Here is a 23945-nt window from a genome sequence, read left to right as displayed (position 1 = left end):
CAGGGGAAAGATATCGGCGTAAATGGCAGCAGTGATTGTGGCAGATAGACTGGATTGGAACATAATATCCACACCAAGAAGATAATGTGTTGACATGCAGCAGTATGTGTGCACATGAACACACAAGTAGAAAGTGTGCACACCAAACACTAACAGCTGCCGAGCTATAACCCTTAACTACTCTGTTCACGCTGCTGGCTGGCAGCTACAGTATACCGAGAGAGAGAGAGAGAGAGAGAGAGAGAGAGAGAGAGAGAGAGAGAGAGAGAGAGAGAGAGAGAGAGAGAGAGAGAGAGAGAGAGAGAGAGGGAGAGGGAGAGGGAGAGAGAGAGGGAGGGAGAAAGAGAGAGAGAGAGAGAGAGAGAGACGTGATTAAACTTGGCCATGTTGCCACACAAGCGACCTTCCCCCAGCCGTTGAGGTCATTATAACTTAACAGTCACATTGACGACCTTTCATGAATGACAGAGAGTTACCAGTGAGTCAACTTTGTCGAAAACGTAAAAGGTCCCATAAAGCCCCCCCCCCCCCTTTTTTTTTCCTTTATCAAATACTTAACCAACCGATGCCAGTGGTAATGGTGGTTAATGTCTAACCCCATGTCAAAGCCAATCTTAAAAAATTTATCATACCCCATCCAATAACATGGAGGCATGTTTAAAGATCCACACATTGCAATATGAGATCTCCTTATTTTTCTCTACTTCCTGGGTTGGCTACACTTGTACACTCCAGCCAAGGCCACTCTGGATGCCACATAATGTGCAACACGCCTCCCAGACAGATGGTATCCATGGTCAGGACACCAGTGTGGTGCAGGGAGAAGTGGGTCCACCCGTACCAACAAACACACCCTCAGGAAATAAACCTCTGTTTCGGTTTCATGTGCTGGAGAATTTAATTTACAGAGGTGGATACAGAGATATGTAATAAAAACAACTGAGTGATAGTTTTTTTTTCCAATAAACAAAATCATAATGAAAAGAGGAAGAAGCAGGCCCTGGCAGAGTGTCAACCGCTTGTTTTATTGGTATTGGAGCTTCCTAGGATGTTTCCTCTGATCGAGTCAACAGTTGCACTAATTAAACACAACTATCCAATTGTGGGTGCTCGAGTGCGTTTCCACTCTAGTGTATGCACATGCTAAATAACACAGACAGGATGTTACATATTACAAGGGAGCCTGAGTTAACACCACCGGCGCATAGCTGTGATGCTAGTTGTTCTACGGCATCTCTAGGGGGACTTTTTGTTTGATGATTGGATAATTCAAACACGTGTCAAAGTAGTAGTTGTAGCAGAAGAATGAGGTAAGGAAAGATATATATATATATATATATATATATATATATATTAGGGGTGTGACGATACACTCAGCTCACGAGACGAGACGAGCAGTGGCGTCTTTGCATTAGGGGCCAGTGGGGCACGGCCCCACCAGAGAACGCTGCCGTGCAGGGCACGATTATACTTTTCTTTTCTTTTTTTTAAATGTCATTGAGCATAAGTTAATAATACATTAATTGTTAATAATTAATTACATGTCCGCACTTTTAATTTGATGAACGCAATTGTTGTAGTGTAGTAGTGTGTGAAATAGTTTGTTGCTCCGTCTCGTCTGTTCCGCTCGGTGGGGCCCAGCCGAGATGGCCCTGTCTGCTGCAGTGTAGAAAACTGGTGCTGTTGCGCGAGCAAGCGCGTGCGCAGCGCCCGCTTCTGTTTCGGCGGTGGGGCCAGAAGTTTAGTGCCCCAAAGCTCTTCTCATTGGCTGATTTGTAGAAAGGGCGGGGTTTACGGCGGGAGCCGATCAGATCTTGCTAGCTAGCTAACGTAGTTACTGTTACAGTTACAGTAAATAACAACAAATGGACGTTTCATTCATTAAATGATGAATCGTGTTGAGTATCTGTCTCATGTGAGATTTAGCACTTGAACAGAAGTTGGAGATAAAACGTTTGGGACCACATCGCCCGACGGATTTAATCATTATTCAAGAGGGAAAGGACAAGAATAGATCGTTCAACCAGGAGTGGTTCAAGCGGAAAAAAATGCTTGTGTTTCACCTCAGCCACACAAAGGAGACCAGACAGCACTGTCCTTAAAGCACAGGTAATTACCATCTTAGCCCAAACTTACTTAAATTTTCACCCAGGATTATCCAGGTCTGAATAGGCAACCACTCTATCAGGCTAGATTCATTGTTAATTGTACAGTATGGTGGCCTGCAAACTTAATACAACTTAAACCATAGGCCTACTTCTTCTTTTTTTGGTATATTGTGAGTGGTGGCTTTGTATATTGATTGCTGTGTAAAGGGTGTGCGCCGTTGTGTTTTTATTGTTGCCACGTTGTTGTTTTCTTGAGTTTTGATATTGTGAGATCTTGAACGCTGCCATTTGGTGGTGCTATTGCTATAATAGCCTAATATATGTCGTCAGATTCGCGTTTGAGTGATGGCATTATTCAGCTGCAATTTTGGTCCCCTCTGTCACTTGCCATTTTTTTTTCGTTGTGATGGTAGTAATATGTGGTATTTCTGGATTGCGTTATAATATTTTCCTGCATGGGCCCCACCAGAGTTTCCAAACCAAAATCGCCACTGGAGACGAGACACGATATTCGGTTCACGAGAAAGAGACGAGACGAGATTTTAAGAAAACTACAATGACAAAATATAGGACTGGACCAACAGACTTTTATTTAACCGAGTTACACATGCATTTTGAAATGTTTTATTATAACTCTTTAAATGCATGAAATTGAAACTAAAACTAAAATTTATAAAAGTTGAAGTAAAATAAATACAATTAAATAATTCTATTTTTTTCAAATGCAAACAATATTATGTGCAAAACCAAATCAAAGTTCTACTCCGTCAATACAGAGTGCAAATAGTGCATCAGAGTCTGACCAACAAGTATGTCACTGACAACTTGGTATTGTCCATGTCTTATCAGTCACTCTACTGCCATTCATCATTTCCGCCGGGTACCCAAAATGCTGCCAAACAAATGATTTAAAAGTGGCGGGGGCATCTTCGACGGTAATACGGGTATTTTCCGACGTCATTCTGGCTGCCTATGGCTGCTTCCCCTGCTTCCCCTCCTTCTCCTCCTCTTCTTCTTTTCCTTCTCCTACGTTAGGTTCTGGCAGTCTAGACGTAGAAAAGGCGCATTACTGCCCCTACAAGCCACAAATAGAAGTTTGGATAGCTCACAAATCTCGCGAGAAAGATTTTTAACCCGACGGGTAATATCGTCGAGTTTAATCTCGCAAGATCTCGTGGCACGAGATCTCGTCACACCCCTAATATATATACACACACACACTACAGACACACACATGAGAGAGAGAGAGAGAGAGAGAGAGAGAGAGAGAGAGAGAGAGAGAGAGAGAGAGAGAGAGAGAGAGAGAGAGAGAGAGAGAGAGAGAGAGAGATGTCTGTGAAGCCATTTAATCTCATGGATTTATTGTGGATTAATAAACAGTATTAGTTTCAAGTGTTTTGGCTGAACCAATAAGACATTGGTGCTGTTATCAGGTTTATGGCACATGTTAAAGGTTGGAGGTTATCTTTGGTTTTTCAGGGTAAATAAATAAAAAGGAAATTCTTATGGCGAGGAAGGAGAGGAAAATCAACTGGTTTATTTGAAGCGCTCCATGGATGGACCTAATTTCTGTATGGATATAGCATGTACACGTACACACACACACACACACACACACACACACAAATTGGAGCGATGTAGTACACTTTTGATTGCCTTGTTCAAAATTGAATTGAAACAAAGGATTTAAATGACACACCTATCTTCCATGTTAGCTCATTAGTCTTCCTCTCTCCCTCTCCCATATATGGCCGCCAAGCCACTTTTTTTGTCCCTCGCTCACTCTAATCACTTTTACCAGGGGCTTGGGCGTAGGCGCTAAAGAGTTAAATAAGGTAAGAATGACGAATTAGACAGGGGGACAAGAGGGATAGAAAGAAAAAGGAGATAAATGTGGTGCGGACTGGGTTTCTGGGTCATTTGGTCCCGCCCGCACACACATACACACACATGCACAAACACACACGCACATACAGTAGACATGAATAGGAAATATTGAAATTGTTGTGTGCTTGGGGCAGACTCGTTGCCTGTGTGTGGTATATTATTGCATTTGACTTTCATCAGCCAGCTGTGTTTCCACGTTCGTGCATTGACGACTATGTACCCTACACACCAAAATATAAAAAAAAAAGAGTATGACACCAGACAGAAAGGGATGGACAGAGAGAGAGAGAGATAGAGAGAGAGAGAGAGAGACTGAAGGGATACCAACTTCCAGCACCAGTCTGGACGCTGAGGGCAACCAATTCATCTTCCCTTTCAGTTGCTCTTCTGGGCTTCAATCCCAACCCTAGTTTGTGTGGATGTGTGTTTTTCAATGTGTGCATCTATGTGTGTGTGTGTGCATTCCTTTGTCTTGGTGTTTGTGTGATTATGTATATGTGCTGTGTTTGTGTTTGTGTGAGATCATATTGCGGCCCCCCTCGGCCCTAAAGGTGCAGCACCTATCTGAGTGATGAACATGATCCAATGCCATTTCTAAATAGGACAAGAGAGACTTTGAGGAGCCTCTGACGTGCGCCACTGGGAACAAAACGCTTGTTTGCCATAACTGAGCCACAGACTGTGCAAACATCTACTGTACTACCTTGCGTTTCCCCTACAATGTTTTTCAGCAGTGGTGCTGAGGTGTGCGTGTGAGTGTGTTGAGCACTCTTCTGATGTGGGTATGCAGGGTGTTACGGTGGCTGAGGTGCGGGTGCATGGTCCTGATGATTCCAGAAGGGCCTCTTTTGCATTCAGACAGAAATTAATCATACAATGGCATAACAATATAATATGCTTTTTGGTTAGTTTTGGTGATTTGTCGCTTAATAATTGTCCGGGTTATATAATACTGTTCCTAAGGTTCTACATGTAAAAATGTAGATGCTCTATTAATAAGTCACTTGTTTCTTTGTCTCTTTATACTTCCTAAATTCAGTCCAGACCTATGGATGAGCTAATCTCACCAACAGTATCATCTTGCCTGTTTCATTCTTCTATAGCATTGATTCTCAAACTGTGGTACCCTTGCCTACCGTGAGCTATTAAGTGGTACACAGAGGAATCTCTGGAAAAAATAATATCAAAATACTAGTCTGAATGGAAATATATTAACCATGAGAAAATTAAAACAGGGCTTAAAATAAGTTTTGCCTTTCCTTTAATAGATTTGTTTCAATATAGCCTAAGCCTGTTTCGGACAGGAGTGCGGACAGGAGAATATTTCGAGAAAAACTATAAAGAAATGAAGTGGAGAACAGTAAACCGAGCACAGGTGTTATGTGGTGGTATGTGGTGATGTTATATAAATGAATCCATGAAACCATTGAATCTCAAACGTCATCTCCAAATTCACCCCTTCAAGCCTTACACTTTAGCCCTACCCCTCAACTTTGCGCGGTCAAATGTAGAGATAGGGCTGTCCCAATAGTCGTTTCATAGAGGGGTAGAACTAAGGGGAAGGGCTATCACCTAAAGCACATGTGTCAATCTCAAGGCCCGCGCGAGTCTCCCGCGCGAGTCTCCCGCGTGAGTGCTTGATTCGTCGTTAAAAAAAAAGGTTGTTTTATTTATTTTATATTTTACCCGCGAAGTGACGGCATTCTGCCACTAGATCGCTGTGTCCACATCAGTGTTTAATTAATGCGACAAGTGAGATTGAGCAGAAATATCCATGAGAAATATCCACACATTATCCCAAAATGTCCAGGAAGCGAAAGGTTGACGCAGATGGAAGGTTGTTTCATGAAAGATGGGAAGGTGAATATTTGTTTGTGCTACAAGGAGAAAAACCGGTATGTCTTTTGTGTTCTGAGTCGGTGTCGGTCATCAAAGAGTACAATCTACGTCGGCATTATGAAACCAAACACGGAGCCAAGTATGCTAAAGTTAGCCTTCAGGAAAAACAAGCGATAGTTAAAGAGTTAAAAGGCAACCTGCGATCGCAACAGAATTTGTTCACAAAAGCCAGAGCCAAAAACGATGCGGCTGTGAAAGCTAGCTTTATTGTAGCTGAAGAAATCGCCCGCACTTCCAAGTCTTTTTCAGAGGGTGCCTTTGTGAAGCAGTGTATGCTGAAGGTGTGTGAGCAGGTGTGCCCCGACCAGATGCAGGCTTTTAAAAATGTGAGTTTGTCAAGAAACACCATCGCGGACCGTGTCAAGGAGCTAGCAGGAAACCTAGCAGATCAGCTGGCGGAAGAGTCACACAGTTACACAGCTTTTTCATTAGCTGTTGATGAAAGCACAGACAACAGGGACACGGCACAGCTTTCCATTTTTATTAGAGGCGTGAAGTCGGACCTCTCTGTCACCGAGGAGCTCTTGGATGTAGCTGCCATGCATGGGACCACAACTGGACGGGATATTTATGAAGCGGTGGAGAAGTCTGTGAGTAAAACTGGATTGCCCTGGGAAAAATTGGTGGGATTAACTACAGATGGTGCACCTGCAATGTGTGGAGTAAAAACGGGCTTGGTTGGACTAATGAAGGAGAAAATGCAAAAAAGTAACTGTCACACGCCTCTGATAAAAATAATGGTTACCATGGCGGCGCCCGGTGTGGCTGCGGCCAAGCCGGCTCCCGATAAAAATGTGTGTTTTATGTTAAATGTACCGTCAAAATCGTCTTCAAAAATCGCGTACAACAGGAGTACACTACTGGGACTTAGAAACAACAACAGCACAAAGGATATGTCCGGAGTTAACTTCGCCTCGGATCGCGAAACTCTTCTCGGTCTAGGAATAATGTCCCGTGACAACGGACCCTCCGTGACAGCGGGCTCCCCCGCCCCCACCAGCCGAAACTGGAAGCAGCTGATGCGGCAGTGGAGGCCGAGCACAGGACGGAGGATAAGGCGAGGTTGCCGAGCCGGCATCACACACCGCTTGAAAAGAAACCCTCACAAAACAGCACTACCATCTATTCTCCTATCGAACGTCCGCTCGTTAGAAAACAAAATGGATTATCTCAAGCTGGATTTAACCACACATAGAAACGTAAGAGAATGCAACGCGATCATCCTAACCGAGACGTGGCTTCACAACAACGTTCCGGACAGCGTAATTAAACTGGATGGGTTTACAACATTCCGCGCTGACAGAAACCACGCCAGCACGGGTAAATCTCGAGGAGGTGGTGTGTGCATTTATATCAATAACAACTGGTGTACAAACGCAGCAGTCATTACAAGTCACTGCTCAGAGAACATTGAGTTTTTAACCCTCAACTGCCGTCCATTCTACCTGCCGAGTGAATTCAATACCGTCAACATCACAGCTGTTTACCTTCCCCCCAGCGCCAACACAAAGGAGGCACTCTCCATTCTGTACAAGTCTGTGAGTACACTACAAAACACACACCCGGACTCGGTCTGCGTAATCGCTGGCGATTTTAATCAGGCCAAATTGAAAACAGTAATGCCACACTATCACAAGTGTGTGAACTTTGCAACAAGGGGAGAGAACACACTTGACCAGGTCTACATCAACATCAGACAGGCCTTCAGAGCTGTTCCCCACCCCCACCTGGGTTCATCAGACCATCTCTCTGTTATGCTAATCCCAGCCTAAAGACCTCTGTTGACGAGAAGCAAGCCAACTGTGAAACAGATCAGGGCCTGGCCAGAGGGCTCCACAGCAGCTCTACAGGACTGTTTTGAATGCACAGACTGGTCGGTTTTCAGGGAGGCGGCCACCACCAACCAGGACGTCAACCTCACCGAATACACAGACTCTGTAACTGGATACATAACAAAATGCATGGAAGATGTAACCGTCACCAAGGACATTACAGTGAGAGCAAACGAAAAACCCTGGTTCACCAGGGAGGTACGTGAGCTCCTGAGGGCCCGCAACATTGCTTTCAAGTCTGGGGACAAGGAGGCCCTCAAGTCTGCCAGGGCCAACTTGCACCGGGGCGTGAGAGCAGCCAAGCGTGCATATGGACAAAAAATAAACTCATACTTCACTGACACAAAGGACCCAAGACGCCTGTGGCAAGGCATCCAGTCAGTCATAGACTACAAACCATCCCCCCCACCGTGTGAGGACAACACAGACTTCCTCAACTCACTCAACACCTTCTTCAGCCGGTTTGAAGAAAATAACACCACAACACCCAAAAAAAAACCCGTAAACCCTGACAGCACAACACTTCAACTGGACCCAGCGGACGTGAGGACGACCCTACTCAAGGTGAACCCCAGGAAAGCTGCAGGTCCTGACAACATACCCGGGCGTGTGCTCAGAGACTGTGCAGACTCACTCACCGACGTCCTCACAGACATCTACAACACCTCTCTGAACCAAGCCATCATACCAGCAAGTTTCAAAGCTACCACCATCGTACCACTACCCAAGAAGTCACCGGTATCATCACTGAACGACTACAGACCCATAGCACTCACCCCCATCATGATGAAGTGCTTTGAGAGACTGGTAAAGGCCCACCTAACATCCACCCTCCCCACTACTCTGGATCCATACCAATTTGCCTACCGCCCCAAGCGCTCCACTGATGACGCCATAGCAACAGCACTCCACCTCTGCCTGGCTCATCTGGAGAATAAAAACAGTCACGCACGGATGTTGTTCATAGACTTCAGCTCTGCGTTCAACACCGTCATCCCCCAACATCTTGTGGACAAGCTGAGTAAAATAGGCATCAGCACTTCACTGTGCAACTGGCTGCTGGACTTTCTTACTAACAGACCGCAGACAGTCAGAGTCGGAAACAACTCCTCAGCGACCACCATCATAAACACGGGGGTGCCGCAAGGATGTGTGTTATCCCCCCTGCTGTTCACGCTGATGACCCACGACTGCTGTGCCAAATTTGAAACAAATCACATCATCAAATTTGCAGATGACACAACAGTGGTGGGCCTCATCAAAGACAATGATGACTCAGCATACAGAGAGGAGGTACAGCTACTCATCAACTGGTGTGAGAGGAACAATCTGCTTCTCAACGTCAACAAAACAAAATAAATTACTGTAGACTTCAGGAAGGAACAACCAACACACATCCCACTCATCATCAACGGCAGTGCAGTAGAGTCTGTGAAAAGCACAAAGTTCCTGGGAGTGCACATCACAAATGACCTCTCATGGACTACCAACACCACCGCGCTGGTCAAGAAGGCGCAGACACGACTCTACTTCCTGAGAAGGATGAGAAGAGCTGACCTCCCCACTTCTGCCCTCACCACCTTCTTCAGAGGTGCTATTGAGAGCATCCTGACCAGCAACGTCTCTGTCTGGCATGGCAGCTGTCTAGCTGCAGACAAGAAGGCACTGCAGAGGGTGGTGAGGACAGCAGAAAAGATCATCAGGTCACCCCTACCAGCCATTCAGAAACTGTACACTTCACACTGTTCCAAGCGGGCAATGAACATCATCAAAGACACAACTCATCCAGCACACAGTCTGTTCTCCCTTCTACCATCAGGGAAGCGGTACCGCACAAGCAGACTGAGTAACAGCTTCTTTCCACAAGCCATCAGACTCATCAACACACTGAAGAAAACCACATGAACTTCACCATGTCACTGGCACTTTACTGTTGCACTTTACTTTACTGTTGCACCTTGTGACCACTGATTGTACTTCTGCTGCTATGTGTGTGTGTGTGTGTGTGTGTGTGTGTGTGTGTGTGTGTGTGTGTGTGTGTGTGTGTGTGTGTGTGTGTGTGTGTGTGAGATTATTGTCAATGTCTTATTTAAATGTTATATGTTTTTTTGTTAAATGTTTTTTTAACTACACATTGGAGTCTGGCCAAACGCAATTTCAAACTTCTGTGCTAACCCTGTTACATAGATTTTTGACAATAAAGTACACTTGAACTTGATAAGTTATCATTGCATTATCCACCAAGAAGCTTTGTGTGGGAAGGTGCTGGGGATGGATAATATAATGACCACAGTCACGAAAACAGTGAACTTCATTCGGGCGCGTGGCCTGAATCACCGGCAGTTCCAGCTGTTCTTGCAGGAGATGGGCTCGGAGCACGGAGACGTCCCGTACCATACAGAAGTGCGGTGGCTGAGTAGGAGCAACGTCCTCAAACGATTTTTTGAGCTGAGGGAAGACATTGCTGTTTTCATGCAGAGTAAAGGAAAACCCTTGGCTGAATTGTCGGATCCAAACTGGCTGTGTGATTTTGCTATGTTATGTGACATAAGTGAGCATCTCGCCCAACTGAATAAGAAGCTGCAGGGACGCAACCATGTCATCACGCAGATGTCCGACATGATCCAATGTTTCCAGCGTAAACTTGACTTATGGAAGTGCCAAGTGGAACAGCACAATCTTGCCCACTTTTCTGCTTGTCAGAACATCTCTGCCTCAGTTCCCGGTGTTTTTTCATGTGCCAAGTTGGCTACCAAACTGAGCCGGTTAATGGATGAATTTGATCGGCGCTTCTCTGACTTCAAAGCACAGCAGTCGGGCTTTGCCATCTTTGCCAGTCCTTTCACCACCGATGTCAGCAGTGTGCCCCATCACCTTCAGCTGGAGTTGATCGAGCTTCAAAGCGACAGTGGCCTAAGAGCAAAGTTCCAGGATGCCGCAATCGAGGACTTTTACCGTCTACTGCCCCCTGGTGAGATGCCACAGCTTCGACTTCATGCTGCCCGTGTTCTCTCCATGTTTGGGAGCACCTATCTGTGCGAACAGATGTTTTCAATAATGAATCTAAATAAAACCAAGCACAGATCACGCATCACTGATGACAACCTCCACGCTGTTTTACGGATTGCCACAGCACAACAGCTAAAACCAGACATCGACACACTGGTCAAAGGAAAACGGTGTCTGATATCTGGCCAGAAAACAGATAGGTAAGCATTTTTAAAACCAAATTAAAATATATGGTAATAAAATGTATTTCCATCAAAAATAATAATGGTTAAACTGAGTGCAATTTAATGATTGTGCTCACATTTTTTTGTGTGTTTGTTGTTTTCAGAACATGATCAATGGATGAGGATGGTGGAGAGGGGATCCACTTGGTGTGTTCATGGACAGGCAGTATATCCTCATCATTTCCGACTCATAGTTGTGAACTTATTTTGTTATTTTCAGTTTATTACATATACTACTTTATGTGTAGCAATGTATTTGTTGTTTACAGGTGTATGTGTTTATGATAAGACAGACAAATGTTTACTCTTGCAAGGCTGTGTGCAGCCATTTATTTTTGTAAAATGCTACATCTGTCACACATGTTCTTAGTAGCTCAATACTGTTGGTTGTATGTTATTCTGACCCTCCCGACTGTGTAAAAAAAAAAGTTAAACAAAGTAAATGTCATAACTTGTGTTTTGATAATATATTTCTTTATTTACTTGAATAGTTTGATCGTTGATCAATGGAGTAATGTGGGTTTCTTAACCTGACAAATTTAAAGGATTATTGTTATAGTAACATTTTTTTCTCATCTATGCATATGTTATGTTTGTAACTTCTATAAGTAATAAATGCAGAAGGTAATTTAACAATATGTTATGGAGTAGTTACATTTATTATACATTATATTTGGTTACATACTATTTTACATTTACATGTGGCCCTTTGAGGGCAACCATTATGCTGATGTGGCCCCCGGTGAAAATGAGTTTGACACCCCTGACCTAAAGCTTACCCTAAACAAGATTGAGCTCCTCTTTATGCCAGGGAAAGATTGCCCTGCCATGGACTTACTGGTTACTGTTAAGGCAACAGTGAGAAACCTCGGTGTGGTACTGGACAATCAGTTATGCTGCACCGCGAACATCAACACAGTGGCCCGACCTGCAGATTTGCCCTCTACAACATGCGCTGGATCCGGCCCTTTCTCAATAGGGAAGCAGCTCAGTTCCTGGTCCAAGTGTTCGTCATCTCCCGCCTCGACTTCTGCAACCCGCTCCTGGCTGGAATTCGTGCCTCCGCGATTAAACCTTTGCTGTGTGTCAAGAACCTAGATTGTCGGACGTGATCCCCCTTTTCCAGACCTCCACTGGCTCCCTGTAGTAGCTCAGATTCAAGATGATGGTAATGGCCTACAAGGTGGTCAATGGTACTGCCCCTGCCTACCTCCAAGCGTTGGTCAGACCACACACCCCTGCTCGAGTGCTCCGCTCAACTACTTCAGCTGGATGTCTGGTACCACCATTGCTACGAGTAAACAAAGGTTGATCACAAAAGTCACAACTCTACTCTGTTTTGGCACCGCAGTGTTGGAACGAGCTCCCTGCCGATGTCAGGACCGCAGAGTCGCTCACCAGCTTCCGCAAAAGACTCAAGAGTCACTTGTTCAGAGTTCACCTAGACTCTGCATAGCCACCCCCTCCCACTTCTCCTAGACACTTATTGTATGTTGTACGACCTGGCACTTAATGTACGCAAATTGTATGCTGTACATCCTGTCACTTATTGTTAAAAAACGTATTGTATTTTTTACATCCTGGCACTTAAAAATATTACTTAGTTCTGTCCTATTAGCTTTGCAAGCTTTGTTGTATGTGGGAATGGGTTAACCTAGCAATTGTTGGTGCTTGGCACTTAGTTATATATTCTTATTGTACTTTGGATAAAGGCGCCTGCTAAATGCCCCAAATGTAAATGTTAAAAAGTAAGATTTTTGAGAGCCACACTGTTAAAATATCAAGAACAAACCTAGGCAAGATGGTGGCGAAAGATGCAAAAGGATCAAAAACACAACATAAAATGATGATGACCATCGCATTATCCTAATGTGGTTTCAATGTATTATAGATATTTTCCTTATAACAAGGAATGTCAAATTGATAGTCCCCACAACCGCTAAGAAGAGAGAAAAAGATGAACCATCCACTGATTGTTAAAAACCGAGTTATTTAGTCCCTTTAGAAAAAATATTGATAAAATGTGATTATGTGTGATTGTTAATGCCTTAACAACCATATTTATTTTTGACATTGATTGCACACTACCTCAAGTTCTAGTGCAATATTTCCAACAGATTCCTGACTTATCATACCACGTTTTACCATGAATGCAATAGTTGCATTCCTGAGACATTCAAAATTCATTCAGCAAAAAAGTTAATCAAAAAATAACGTATAAATCCCGGAGACGAGCAATAAGCAGCCTCTGCAGACCAGGCATGGCTCTTCTAGTGAGACGGAAGTCCTGCTCCAGCTCCAGCTCTATCTTGAACCACCAACGCAGGATGGGCACCTTTACATTAAGCTTGCAGTACAATGGACGACTGGTCTATTTAGTCTGAATTGGAAGGACTTCTACTTGAAACTAGTTAAATACAATGCATGCGTATGGTATTCAATCCTATCAGGCCTGCACACGGATCAAAACAAAAAACAAAGTAAACAGTTGTTTATTTTACATTACATGCATCACAAAGGGGTTGATCCAACAAAATTAACGTTAGTTATACTAGCTAGCAAGTTGTGTAGCTAGGCTTACTACAACAAAACTTTCTTGCAGTATATTCAACATACCTCAAACTGATCTACCAGCATTCCCAGGCATTGAATACGGCCTTGAATAAGTCTTATTATTTCCACATTACTCAGCTTCGCTGATAACCGAAAAAAATTAAAGAAATCACCAAAGCTGAGGACGGTATTGTGTAACTCAAAACAACAAGCAACAAATTCTTTGCGTCTATTGACATACACGCTGTAGACGACTATTAATGACGTAACAAGGTCTTGAAGGGTTGCCCCATTTGATAGGAGAAGAATTCCCCTTTACACTTTGTTTCGAGGGGCAGGTCGAAGCCACACTAAAGCGAGGGCAACTCAAAAATGAGGGGTTGGGTTGAAAAGGAGAATTGAGATTGGGCACAAGTTCACGATTCAATAGTCGGGAACAACATCATTGCGCACCTCGTCTCGCTCAGAGACTTGTCCGAGTACTGACAATACATCTCAGTGACAGCCGAAGCAAACAACTTGATGAGAAACTTGTTCAGCATTGAAACCTATGAAATGCCGGAGGACTTCGCTGTTGGTGAGCAGGAGAGTTTAATAGAATAGTCATGCGACGAAACATTACAAGTCAGCTTTCAGAAGACGTTGTTGTTGGACTTTTGGAAACAGCAACACAGCGAATACCCTCTGTGTGCTTTCTTCTCTCTTTTGCATCCACATATCCATGCGACAAGGGCTTCTCTTCACTTGCCATCATAAAAACTAATTACAGAAGCAGGATGGATGCTGAGCCCCACCTGACCTCAATTGAAGCTGACCTCAATTGATCTAGACATCGCAGGACTGTGTTCGCATAGGCACACACACCTTTCTCGATAGGCTTATGGAAGTTCATTTATCAACTTGCTGGCCAACTTTTAATATTATTTGTGATAGCATTATTTGTAAAAAATAAAATTATAACAGGTTGTTGGTTTACAGTTGTTATTCTTAATGTTGTCACTTGTGTGTAGGGCTGCACAATATATCGAATTTTTATCGCGATGACGATATTGGCGTCCCACGATGACACGTAGTGTTCCCGCGATATTTTCGCGATATTTTTTTAATTTAATTTTTTTTTTTAATTAAAATAAAAATTTTAAATTTTAAATAATGCATCCGCAAAAAAAAGAAAACGAAAAAAGAAACGAGCCCCGCCCATGCAGTAAACGCTGTACCTCCGCTGCAAAGCGAACCAAGCACTCCCTGTACACCTGTCTGCGACTGCGTGAGTCCGGCGCGAAGCGTGAAAAGAGGAGGGGGGGGGGGGGGGGGGGGGGGGGGGGGGGGGCGTGGCCTGGCGGCAATTTGCCGCTGAGCACAGTGTGTGGCTCCTACCACAAGGGGGTGGTTGAAATTCTAAAGATTTTTTTTTCAATGAATAATCGTGGTAAATAATCGTGATATCAATATTGATCAAAATAATCGTGATAATCATTTTGGCAATAATCGTGCAGCCCTACTTGTGTGTGTGTGTGTGCGTTCAAGTGCTACCCCTTTGTCCAGCTGACAACAGTTATAATAATACATTGTATTTATTATATATATATATATATATATATATATATATATATATATATATATATATATATAATATTTTAAGGAATTAATGTGGCTGCTGCGTGAACTCTGCGTAGCTGAATAGGGCAGGCCTACGCTATTGTATTTTGTTATATTTTATAACATCGGTCATAATGGTGGTACTCAGGGAGAAAAATAATTTCTGAGATGGTACACGGTGTAAAAGGTTCTCAAAATTTCTCAATTGACAATGACTATTATACCAAGGTTTAATATAAAACAAATAGCATTTGGAACGGCCAACATAATTTCAACTAAAAATATTGACTTCAACAGCTGATTGACGTGGCCCTGGTTATCCTAGCTCTATGCATGTAGCAGAAATACTGGTGTGTGTGTGTATGTCTGTGTGTGCGTCTGTGGGCGTGCTTGGTGTGTGTAGTATCTGGGTCTAGGAAGAGACTTAATAAGGTGGTGGGAAGAGCTGGCTCTGTCCTGGGACGTACACTGGAGCCTGTTGAGGTGGTAGGGGAGAGGAGGATGTTGGACAAATTGGAATCCATCAGGTCCAATTCCTCTCATCCTCTCCATGAGACAGTGGCAGCGCAAAACAGTTCCTTTAGTAAAATATTATTACACCCAGCATGTAAGAAGGAACGTTTCAGAAGGTCTTTTATTCCATCTGTCATAAGACTCTATAACACATCGGTTATGAAATATTGTGCTACCAAAAAATCACTTCAACTAAATTAATAATGCAATAATTGAATTTCATAATGTGCATTTTCCACTGTACATATGTGAAAAAGTATTTTTTATTCTGTAGTGAGGCACCTCTTGGCCACATTGATTGTGTAGCTCATGGGTGTGTGCAGTTTCTGCCCTTATGGCATGACATTGTAATCACAGTATGATTTTTTTATATTTATTTTATTTTGTATAATTTTATGAATGTATGATTGTTGGATACTTTATACTTTTTATTTTATTGTTGCATACTTTAGATTCCATGGGCTGTTGTAACAAGTTAATTTCCCATGCATGGGATGAAATAAAGTTCTTATCTTATCTTATAGAGGGTCACTTCCGACGGCGGCGTTATATTTTTCCGCTCCGTCACACAGAGGTGAAACGGGGCGCATCCCGGCTCACGCGGGCCAGACAGGTGGCGGCGGGGTGAGGTGCCCGTCTAACCCTTGACTGACACTCCTTATACCCGCTACGCCCCTGCCACAAATACACACACCTGCTCACCAGCACCTCAACCTGCTGTCTCCCTCTCCCTCTGGAGCCACCCACACCTGGATGTGATCGAACCCTCGACAGCGAGTGACAACATCACAACATCACCGTTTAGCATTCCCCGGCTTTCAGTCCATCTGTTAGTCGGCATCAGTGGATCTGAACCCTGCAAACCTCGCTCACCGATCCTATTCATAACAATTTGTTACAAAAGACAGGAAATTTGTAGGATTTTTGGGGGACTTATTTTCCTGTTTTTTACAATGACCAAGTCATTTTGAATCCCCCCCTCTCATTGTGTACGGAAAATACGGCAGAAGATATACTAAAAATGAATTATGGGTTTTGAAACCATAAAGGGCTAACTGAGTCCATATTTACAATTTAATGTCCGCATTTAAAACATATTTTATTTAAGTTGAGTTTTGGATTTGGATCAATCCATATCCCTACAACGTCAACCCCTTACATCACTTTCTTCCAAAACAACTAATTTCACGGCTTGGTTTTCCTTTAACATTGACATGAATATCAATATGACTCACGATAACTCTAATCGTTCTGACCACTTGGACAGGGGGCGGGCTGAGGCCTACCTTTCCGCTTGGAGTCGCGTCTGACAGTACCCGGCCTGAGCGCTGGCTGCAGCTCGGTCTCTGTTGACATCCTCAGGCTCCACGCGGGCTGGCCTCGACTCCACAGGGCACTGCTGGGCTCGGAGGGCTCCGGTTCACGGCCGCGTCGATGCCACGGGTGTTAGTGCACGAGTGCGTGCGTATGGGCGGGCGCCGGAAGAGCGGAGGGGGAGGCGCCAGGTGTGTGCGTGGGCACACAGGAGGCTCATGGGAGAAAGGGGAGGGACCCTAGCCCTGACACGACATCCCACATGCGGCCAAGGAGAGCTGGAGAGAGAGGGGGGGGAGGGGGGGTTGGAGAGGAGGAGGAAAAAAGCAGCAGAAAGAAAAGAAAGATGTTCTGTTAGGTCACACTCTCTCGTTCTCTCACTCCCCGGTGAGGGTAGTGGGAGCAAAGCGTCTCATCTGGTATGCCGATGAGCAAGTTGTTTTTGTTGCTGTAAGCCTTGAGTCCTGTGATGCCCATGATAATATTTAGGGCCGGACATCTACTGAACCTCCTGATCTCTCAGACTGTATTAGGACAGAATCCTAGCAATCCCAACCATGAACCCTTCCTCACTAAGCCGAACCTTTTGATGAATCCAACTCTCACCTAACTTCCCTTTGGCTAGTGTCCTTCTCCATGCTAATTAACAATTATTTAGAGCTGCTGTGCCCAGCAGCTCTATTTTAAGACTTAAAATATGCAATGGTGGGGGTTGGCAACAGAGCGAGCCAACTTCGGAAACCGACGTCTTCCAGCCAACTGTCTTGAATTTGCACCTACCCATTGTCGCAGACTAGCTAGCAAGCGCGCAGATAATCGTTTATATATGCAGCTAGCAAGAAAGAAGCCTCTCTACATGTCCTTCCTGGAAAGCTCCCCGAGAAAAATTAATAAAAAATAGTCCTGCCCCGACAAATTTAAGACCTTGAGTTACGGTATTTAAGACCAGTATATGACATTTGTAACAAATTTAAGACTTTTTAAGGCCTTAAATTTAGAAACATGAATTTAAGACTTTTTAAGACTTTTTTAAGGATCCGTGGGCACCCTGGAATGTGACTATTGTTATTTATTACACGGCTCTTCTCACTGCTGTTGAATGCTCCGTTGACTTGCATGGGCCTTCACAACTTCCGGTGGTGAATGGCAGTGTTGTGCCTGAACGGCGCGCGTTCATTGAACGATATTTCATGAACTCGTTCATATTTTGGGCGAACGTGAACTGAACGTACTGTATTACTGCCTGATGAACGTTACTGTTAACTTGTTCATTCTTGTGACTGTGAACGGCACGCTCACTCGGTTTAACTTCGTTCAATAGGGGGGTTATTTGTTTATCAACACGGCGGATGGCTCGCAGAACGCCGTGTTGTTCGACCGGTTGCCATTGTTATCTCTGTGTGGTTAATTTGCAGTTGTGTGTTGTCAGCTTACTGTTACATTAAACTGTAATCAGAAAACGCGGTTGTATGCTATAGACCCTATAGTATCTGCCGTATAAAGGCTGGGACGAATGTGAAATTATAAATATGTACACTTTATGTTGAAAGTATAGACCGTCGCGATTCCCATTGAAACGAATGGCGTAGTGTAGGGCTGTGCAATTAATCGAATTTCGATCGCGATATCGATTTTGGGGTCAAACGATCCCCAAACTCGCATAATCGTGTTGAAACGATTAATTTGATGTTTGGTTGACTTTCACATCAACCTGAAGTCGACTGAACCGCTCGCTAACTGCTGCCGGCTGCCCGCTGCCGGGCGATGGTGCCTCGCGGCAACCGGCGGCATGTCGCAGTTCATGTACTTCAGCGATAATTTTCCGTTTTACAGTAGGCCTAGAGAGTTTATGAAAGTTTATGAAAGAGACGCGCATGCGAAAGCATTCAACGCGGCGAGAGGGAGTACAATCTAACAGGCGTGCTGCATCAGGAAGTATGCCGTTGGCAGGAGGCGGGACATGCCAGTGAACCGCCAATCAGCAGCATCGACTGTTGACAGACATGTTGGAGTAGACCTACCGTGTGGAATATTAAAGTTTCAGTAACGTTACAGTTTGATGAACGATAACAAGCTCCTATAGCAGACTTTAACTAAGAGTTCTTTAAGGCAGAACTGCCAAGTACATCTTGTATATGTATTTCTGTTTAACAACAATATGATTTTTATTAGCCATGTGTTTGTTATGGCTTTGTGACTTTTAACTTTGCTATGGAGAAATGCTGGGACCGTTGTTCTCTAGACATTAAATAGGGAATGTATTATTTCAGTCGAGTCATTCGTCAGTGCATTTGGCTGAATATATTGTATTCATGAAATGTTTTATAAAAATCAAATGTTGGATTCAGAATGTTGTGGCAGACAGTACACTTACACACAAAAAAGGTTTTATTTTGGATACTTACACGTGTTTCTATTTTGATTGTGTCAATAAATGCATGTTTTCAAACTCAAAAATAATCGTTTGAATAATCGTGATATCAATATTGACCAAAATAATCGCGATTATGATTTTTCCCATAATCGAGCAGCCCTAGCGCAGTGATTATTCCTCAAAACGAGAGCTGTTAAATTGTATTCAGACAACGCGGTTGTATGCTATAGACCCTAGAGTATCTGTGGTATAAAGGCTGAGATGAATTTCGAATTATGAATATGTACAATCCATAACGTTAGCTCTCTGGCTCATAGCTCAGCGGACTAGAATACCTCCTAGAATCATTGCTTGTTGACCGGAAACGGAAAGGGGGGCTGTTTACGTTTGGTTGTAGTCTTTTCGCTCGGTTCTCCGTCCCAACAGTAGGGCTAGAACCGAGCAAAAAGACTACAACCAAGCGTGAACAACCTTTCCGTTTCCGACCAACGAGCAATGAGTCTTCCAAAAGAAATCAATGGGATTTACAAAATGCCCTAAATGTGCAATAAAACACGATATAAACTGTATTTCGCTAGGATACTTGCAACATATTGGAAAAAAGTAGGGATGCACCGATATGAACATTTTGACCGATACCGATATCCGATATTAAAATTGCTGTTATGGCCGATATTTACCGATATCGATATTGGTATAAAAACAAGTTTCTATGATGATTTTGTATACTGAAGAACATGTAAACACTGTGAATATGAAAAAGTTATTTCTTTCTTTATTTTCCAAAACTTCGAAATACATTGTTTCTTCAACAAGTTACAGGGCATCCATAACAAACACAAGTTACTTACAGTGTTAGTTTTAGGCTACTTTTACAACTTGCACCTATGAAATAGTTTGGATCCTAAATCACAATCACAAATCCCAAAATCCCGATCACAAATCAAAATATCTTGACAAGGTTTTATAACTTAAATGAAATTTGCCAATATTCATGGAAACCAGACACTTGTCTAATAAATTACAAAAAGTGTTTCAAGTTTAAGTCAATTTCAACTCAAATCTGTGAAATAGGCTAAATCAAATAGTTGGTTGGTTGTAGTCTTTTCACTCGGTTCTAGCCCTACTGTTGATCCGGAGAACCGAGCGAAAAGACTACAACCAAATATAATCATGTCCGGTTCTGGTTCCGGTTTCCGTTTCAATGGGATTAAGGAACGCCAAATAAAACACAACAGAAACTGTATTTCGCTACGATACTTGATGATGTTGTTAATACCGGAATTGTCCTTTAAACATGTGCTGATCACGTGAACGTACAACTTTTTTTTTATCAGCCGATCCGCGGATCACTTTCGTCCCGAACCGTGAGGGTTGATCCGTACGGATCACGGGAAACCCGTGAACCGTTGCACCACTAGTGGTGTTGAATGATTTGACACGGCATCCTCCGCGCATTACTTTAGTACTGCATATTGCAATTCGAGTACCTTCATTTGAGACCGTAAAAAACATCCAAACCGCCGACATTGATTCTTTTCAGTTAAGGTGACAAACACTCCTGTACTGCCTCTCCGTGAGTCTCTGGCTGCGTCACTGACACTGTCACATGACCAAACAAGCTGCGCATGGGCAAAAAACACACACAACGGCAACTAGACGGAAATAAATATTGGCTGTTAATATCGGACCAGTTTTACTTATCGGGCCGATGCCGATATCACTGCCGATATATCGTGCATCCCTAGAAAAAATAACTATGAACTAGTTAATTCTTTGGAACTGTGAACTTAGTTCAAATTTTTGAATTATGAACGTTTAACTGTACTTCATTGTACAGTTCATTTTAAAATAAACAGATTGATTTCATACAAATCATAAAATCCTCTCCCTGTTTCATTGTGTGTGCGTGTAGCCGAGGTGCGTGCATGCGTGGGGGGTTCTTGATTGTATACATCTCAGCGAATATCAAATAGTATTTTTGCCAGAAATGCACATCCCTAGCACACAGATTTGAAAAGGTACCATCCAGGTGTTACTATCACTGTTGCGGCGGAAAAAACTATTCCAACAACCCCTGTCTGGGAATTCAGAAATGCAAATGCCATAACCAAGTTATTTGTGTTTTCATTGCTGCTGATCTACGGCCATTCTCCGTTGTTAACAAACAAGCAGTTTTTTTTAATTTTCCCCTTAACTATGAACTGTACCGTACCGTACCGTGCCTTAAAAACCGAGGTACGTACCAAACCTTGACTTTTGTGTACCGTTACAGACCGAGTATATACGTGAACACACTCCAAAAATAAACAAGATACCACCTTTGCCGGGATTCATTAGTTTTTATTTGCGGTTTATTTGTTTTTATTAGCGTGACCAGATGACCGTCACGCTAATATTACACACACACACACACACACACACACACACACACACACACACACACACACACACACACACACACACACACACACACACACACACACACACACACACACACACACAAATACACAAACACACACACAAACACACACACACAAACAGACAATTAAATACATGCATGCTTCTCCTCTTTCTCTCCCATATGCAAAGACAGCAGAAGGAGACAGCTGCAGGCTGACAGGCTGCATGAAAAAAATATCTACCAAGTTAGTCTTCACCTCTCTTTAGACATTCGCTCTTGACCTCTTTTTCAGTCTCTCTCTGTCTCTAGCTCTGTCTCCCACACACAGACACGTACTCTCTAACCCATTTCCATCTCTCTCTCTCTCTCTCTCTCTCTCTCTCTCTCTCTCTCTCTCTCTCTCTCTCTCTCTCTCTCTCTCTCTCTCTCTTTCTGTCATGCCCTCCCTCTCTCTCCCTGTCACTCTCCCTCACTGGCAGAAGAAAGGCGGAGAGCAAAATGAAATAGGGCCGGGGTTTTCTCAGCAAAAAAAAACAGGACAGGCAGTAGAGTGCCTCCGCTTTTTAGTCTTCCTTCTCCTTCACTGGGCTGTGAGTTTCCTGCCTGAATAGGAGGCCCCCTCCCACCCCCATCCCCCACAAACCCCTTTAAGCCTCAGGCAAGAGCAGCAGATGAATTGAGAGGCTTTTAATTTGCCGCAGACAGAAGAGAACAGAGTCCATTTAATTCTGTCGGCAGAGGCCATGTCGGCAAAACGCTGACAATATTCTTTATCTGGTCCAAACACACTGGGAAAACGTGTGAGTCGCTCCAATTACAGCAGGCTTTATCAGCCGCACTGTTCCACCAAATGGGTGGGGAGATGGGAGGGGGGGAGAGAGGAAAGGTCTGTGGGGGGGGGACTTTTGTAAAGAGAGGCGAAAGCAGGAGTAAGGGGATGTAGGAGGAAGAGAGAGGGGAGAGGGTCTGAGAAAGAGTTGAGTAGGAAAATAAGCCGGAGAGGGTGGGTGGACATAGAGAGAGAGAGAGGGAGAGGGAGGGGGGGAGAGAGAGAGAGAGAGAGAGAGAGAGAGAGAGAGAGAGAGAGAGAGAGAAAGAAAGAGACAGCGATGACATTGGCATGGCTTCGGCAACTTACAGCCCAAATGCTCCAACCCCACCACCCCTTATTGACATCCTGTCTGCCTACACACTAGGGGTGTAACGATACATTTGTATTGAACAGAATCGGCACGGACGTCACGGTTCGGTGCATGGATTTACACAGAGAAGTATAAAGTTGAATAAAACTGTAGTGCACATTTATTAATGTAATGCGGAACTAATGTTAGATACGAGAGTTGATCAGGGACAACTAATGGCGCGTTTCCATTGGAGGGTGAGGATAAGTTCAGTTCGCTAAGGTGCGGCCATTATAGAATGGACACCCAAAATGGATTCCAAAATAGCGCCCATTCATTCCGATGTAAACTGCTCAATGGCGCAGGGCAACATCACAGAGAGATATGCTTCCGCATCATGGGAGCCTAGCCACGCCCAGTTCATGACGTACCGGATGCAGAAATATTCTTGTTTTTTAGCATTGTTGCATTGTAGCATCATAAGCGAGAGGTCTGAGCGATCGCAGTCGCATTGTTTACCGACCATGGAAGTATAAGTTAACTTTATGAATATGAAAGATTGCTCCATATAACATATAATACCAACAACATAGTAAATGTATGTTGGCCTAGAAAACAATACATTTCAATGTTATTGCTTAAGAAACAAATTCCATATTTATGAAAAATGCAATCAATAATAGCTCATCATAGCTAAACAAGCAAATGAAAAATTAAATTTACTAACACAACTGAAATGTTTATTAGGCTATTAACAATATTATAAAAATGATACCGTAATGCACCCGTTCTTTGTCTTAGGATCTTTTGAATAAATGGATCAATAAATGGTGAATCGCAATGATCGCAAGCAGAGGAACGTGAGAGTCATTGAGCAGCAGCTTAACCAGTCTAAAAATCCAGCCTTCCGTGTTTGACGTCACATCCGGTCTTAGAGCATTCATAGCGTTCCTGTTCTATTTCATGCAGGCTACGCCGCATTGGTTTGTCCCGTGCGCGTGGTTGCGCGCACTGAAAATGTTCAACTATGCACCAATCACATTCCCACGGCATCGCGTATAAGGCGGCGCAAACTGCCGCACATCCTCCCTTTTCTTTCAGCCTTTGT

At 43.6% G+C, this 23945-nt stretch overlaps 2 protein-coding genes across 5 annotated transcripts in view; one reads left to right on the top strand and one right to left on the bottom strand.

Moving 5' to 3' along the window:
* The window catches only part of dab1a (DAB adaptor protein 1a), a 157758-nt gene that overhangs the window by 73574 nt on the left and 60239 nt on the right, over positions 1 to 23945 (bottom strand). For all 4 annotated transcript variants that reach the window (XM_056604545.1, XM_056604546.1, XM_056604547.1 and 1 more), the window contains exon 2: positions 16911 to 17216. In XM_056604545.1, coding sequence (XP_056460520.1) covers positions 16911 to 16980 — 70 coding nt within the window. In that variant the 5' untranslated portion in view covers positions 16981 to 17216. The remainder of the gene's footprint in view (positions 1 to 16910; positions 17217 to 23945) is intronic.
* Positions 5736 to 11368, top strand: LOC130393842 (general transcription factor II-I repeat domain-containing protein 2B-like). The gene is made up of 3 exons (XM_056604599.1): positions 5736 to 6608; positions 9930 to 10935; positions 11064 to 11368. Exons 1-3 carry the CDS (start codon positions 5798 to 5800, stop codon positions 11068 to 11070), a joined length of 1824 nt encoding a protein of 607 aa, XP_056460574.1. The 5' UTR covers positions 5736 to 5797; the 3' UTR covers positions 11071 to 11368.

Source organism: Gadus chalcogrammus, chromosome 12 (genome assembly GCF_026213295.1).
Source record: "Gadus chalcogrammus isolate NIFS_2021 chromosome 12, NIFS_Gcha_1.0, whole genome shotgun sequence".
Lineage (NCBI taxonomy): Eukaryota > Metazoa > Chordata > Actinopteri > Gadiformes > Gadidae > Gadus > Gadus chalcogrammus.
Note: the sequence above shows the minus strand (reverse complement) of the source record. Positions and strands in the feature narration are given on the sequence as shown.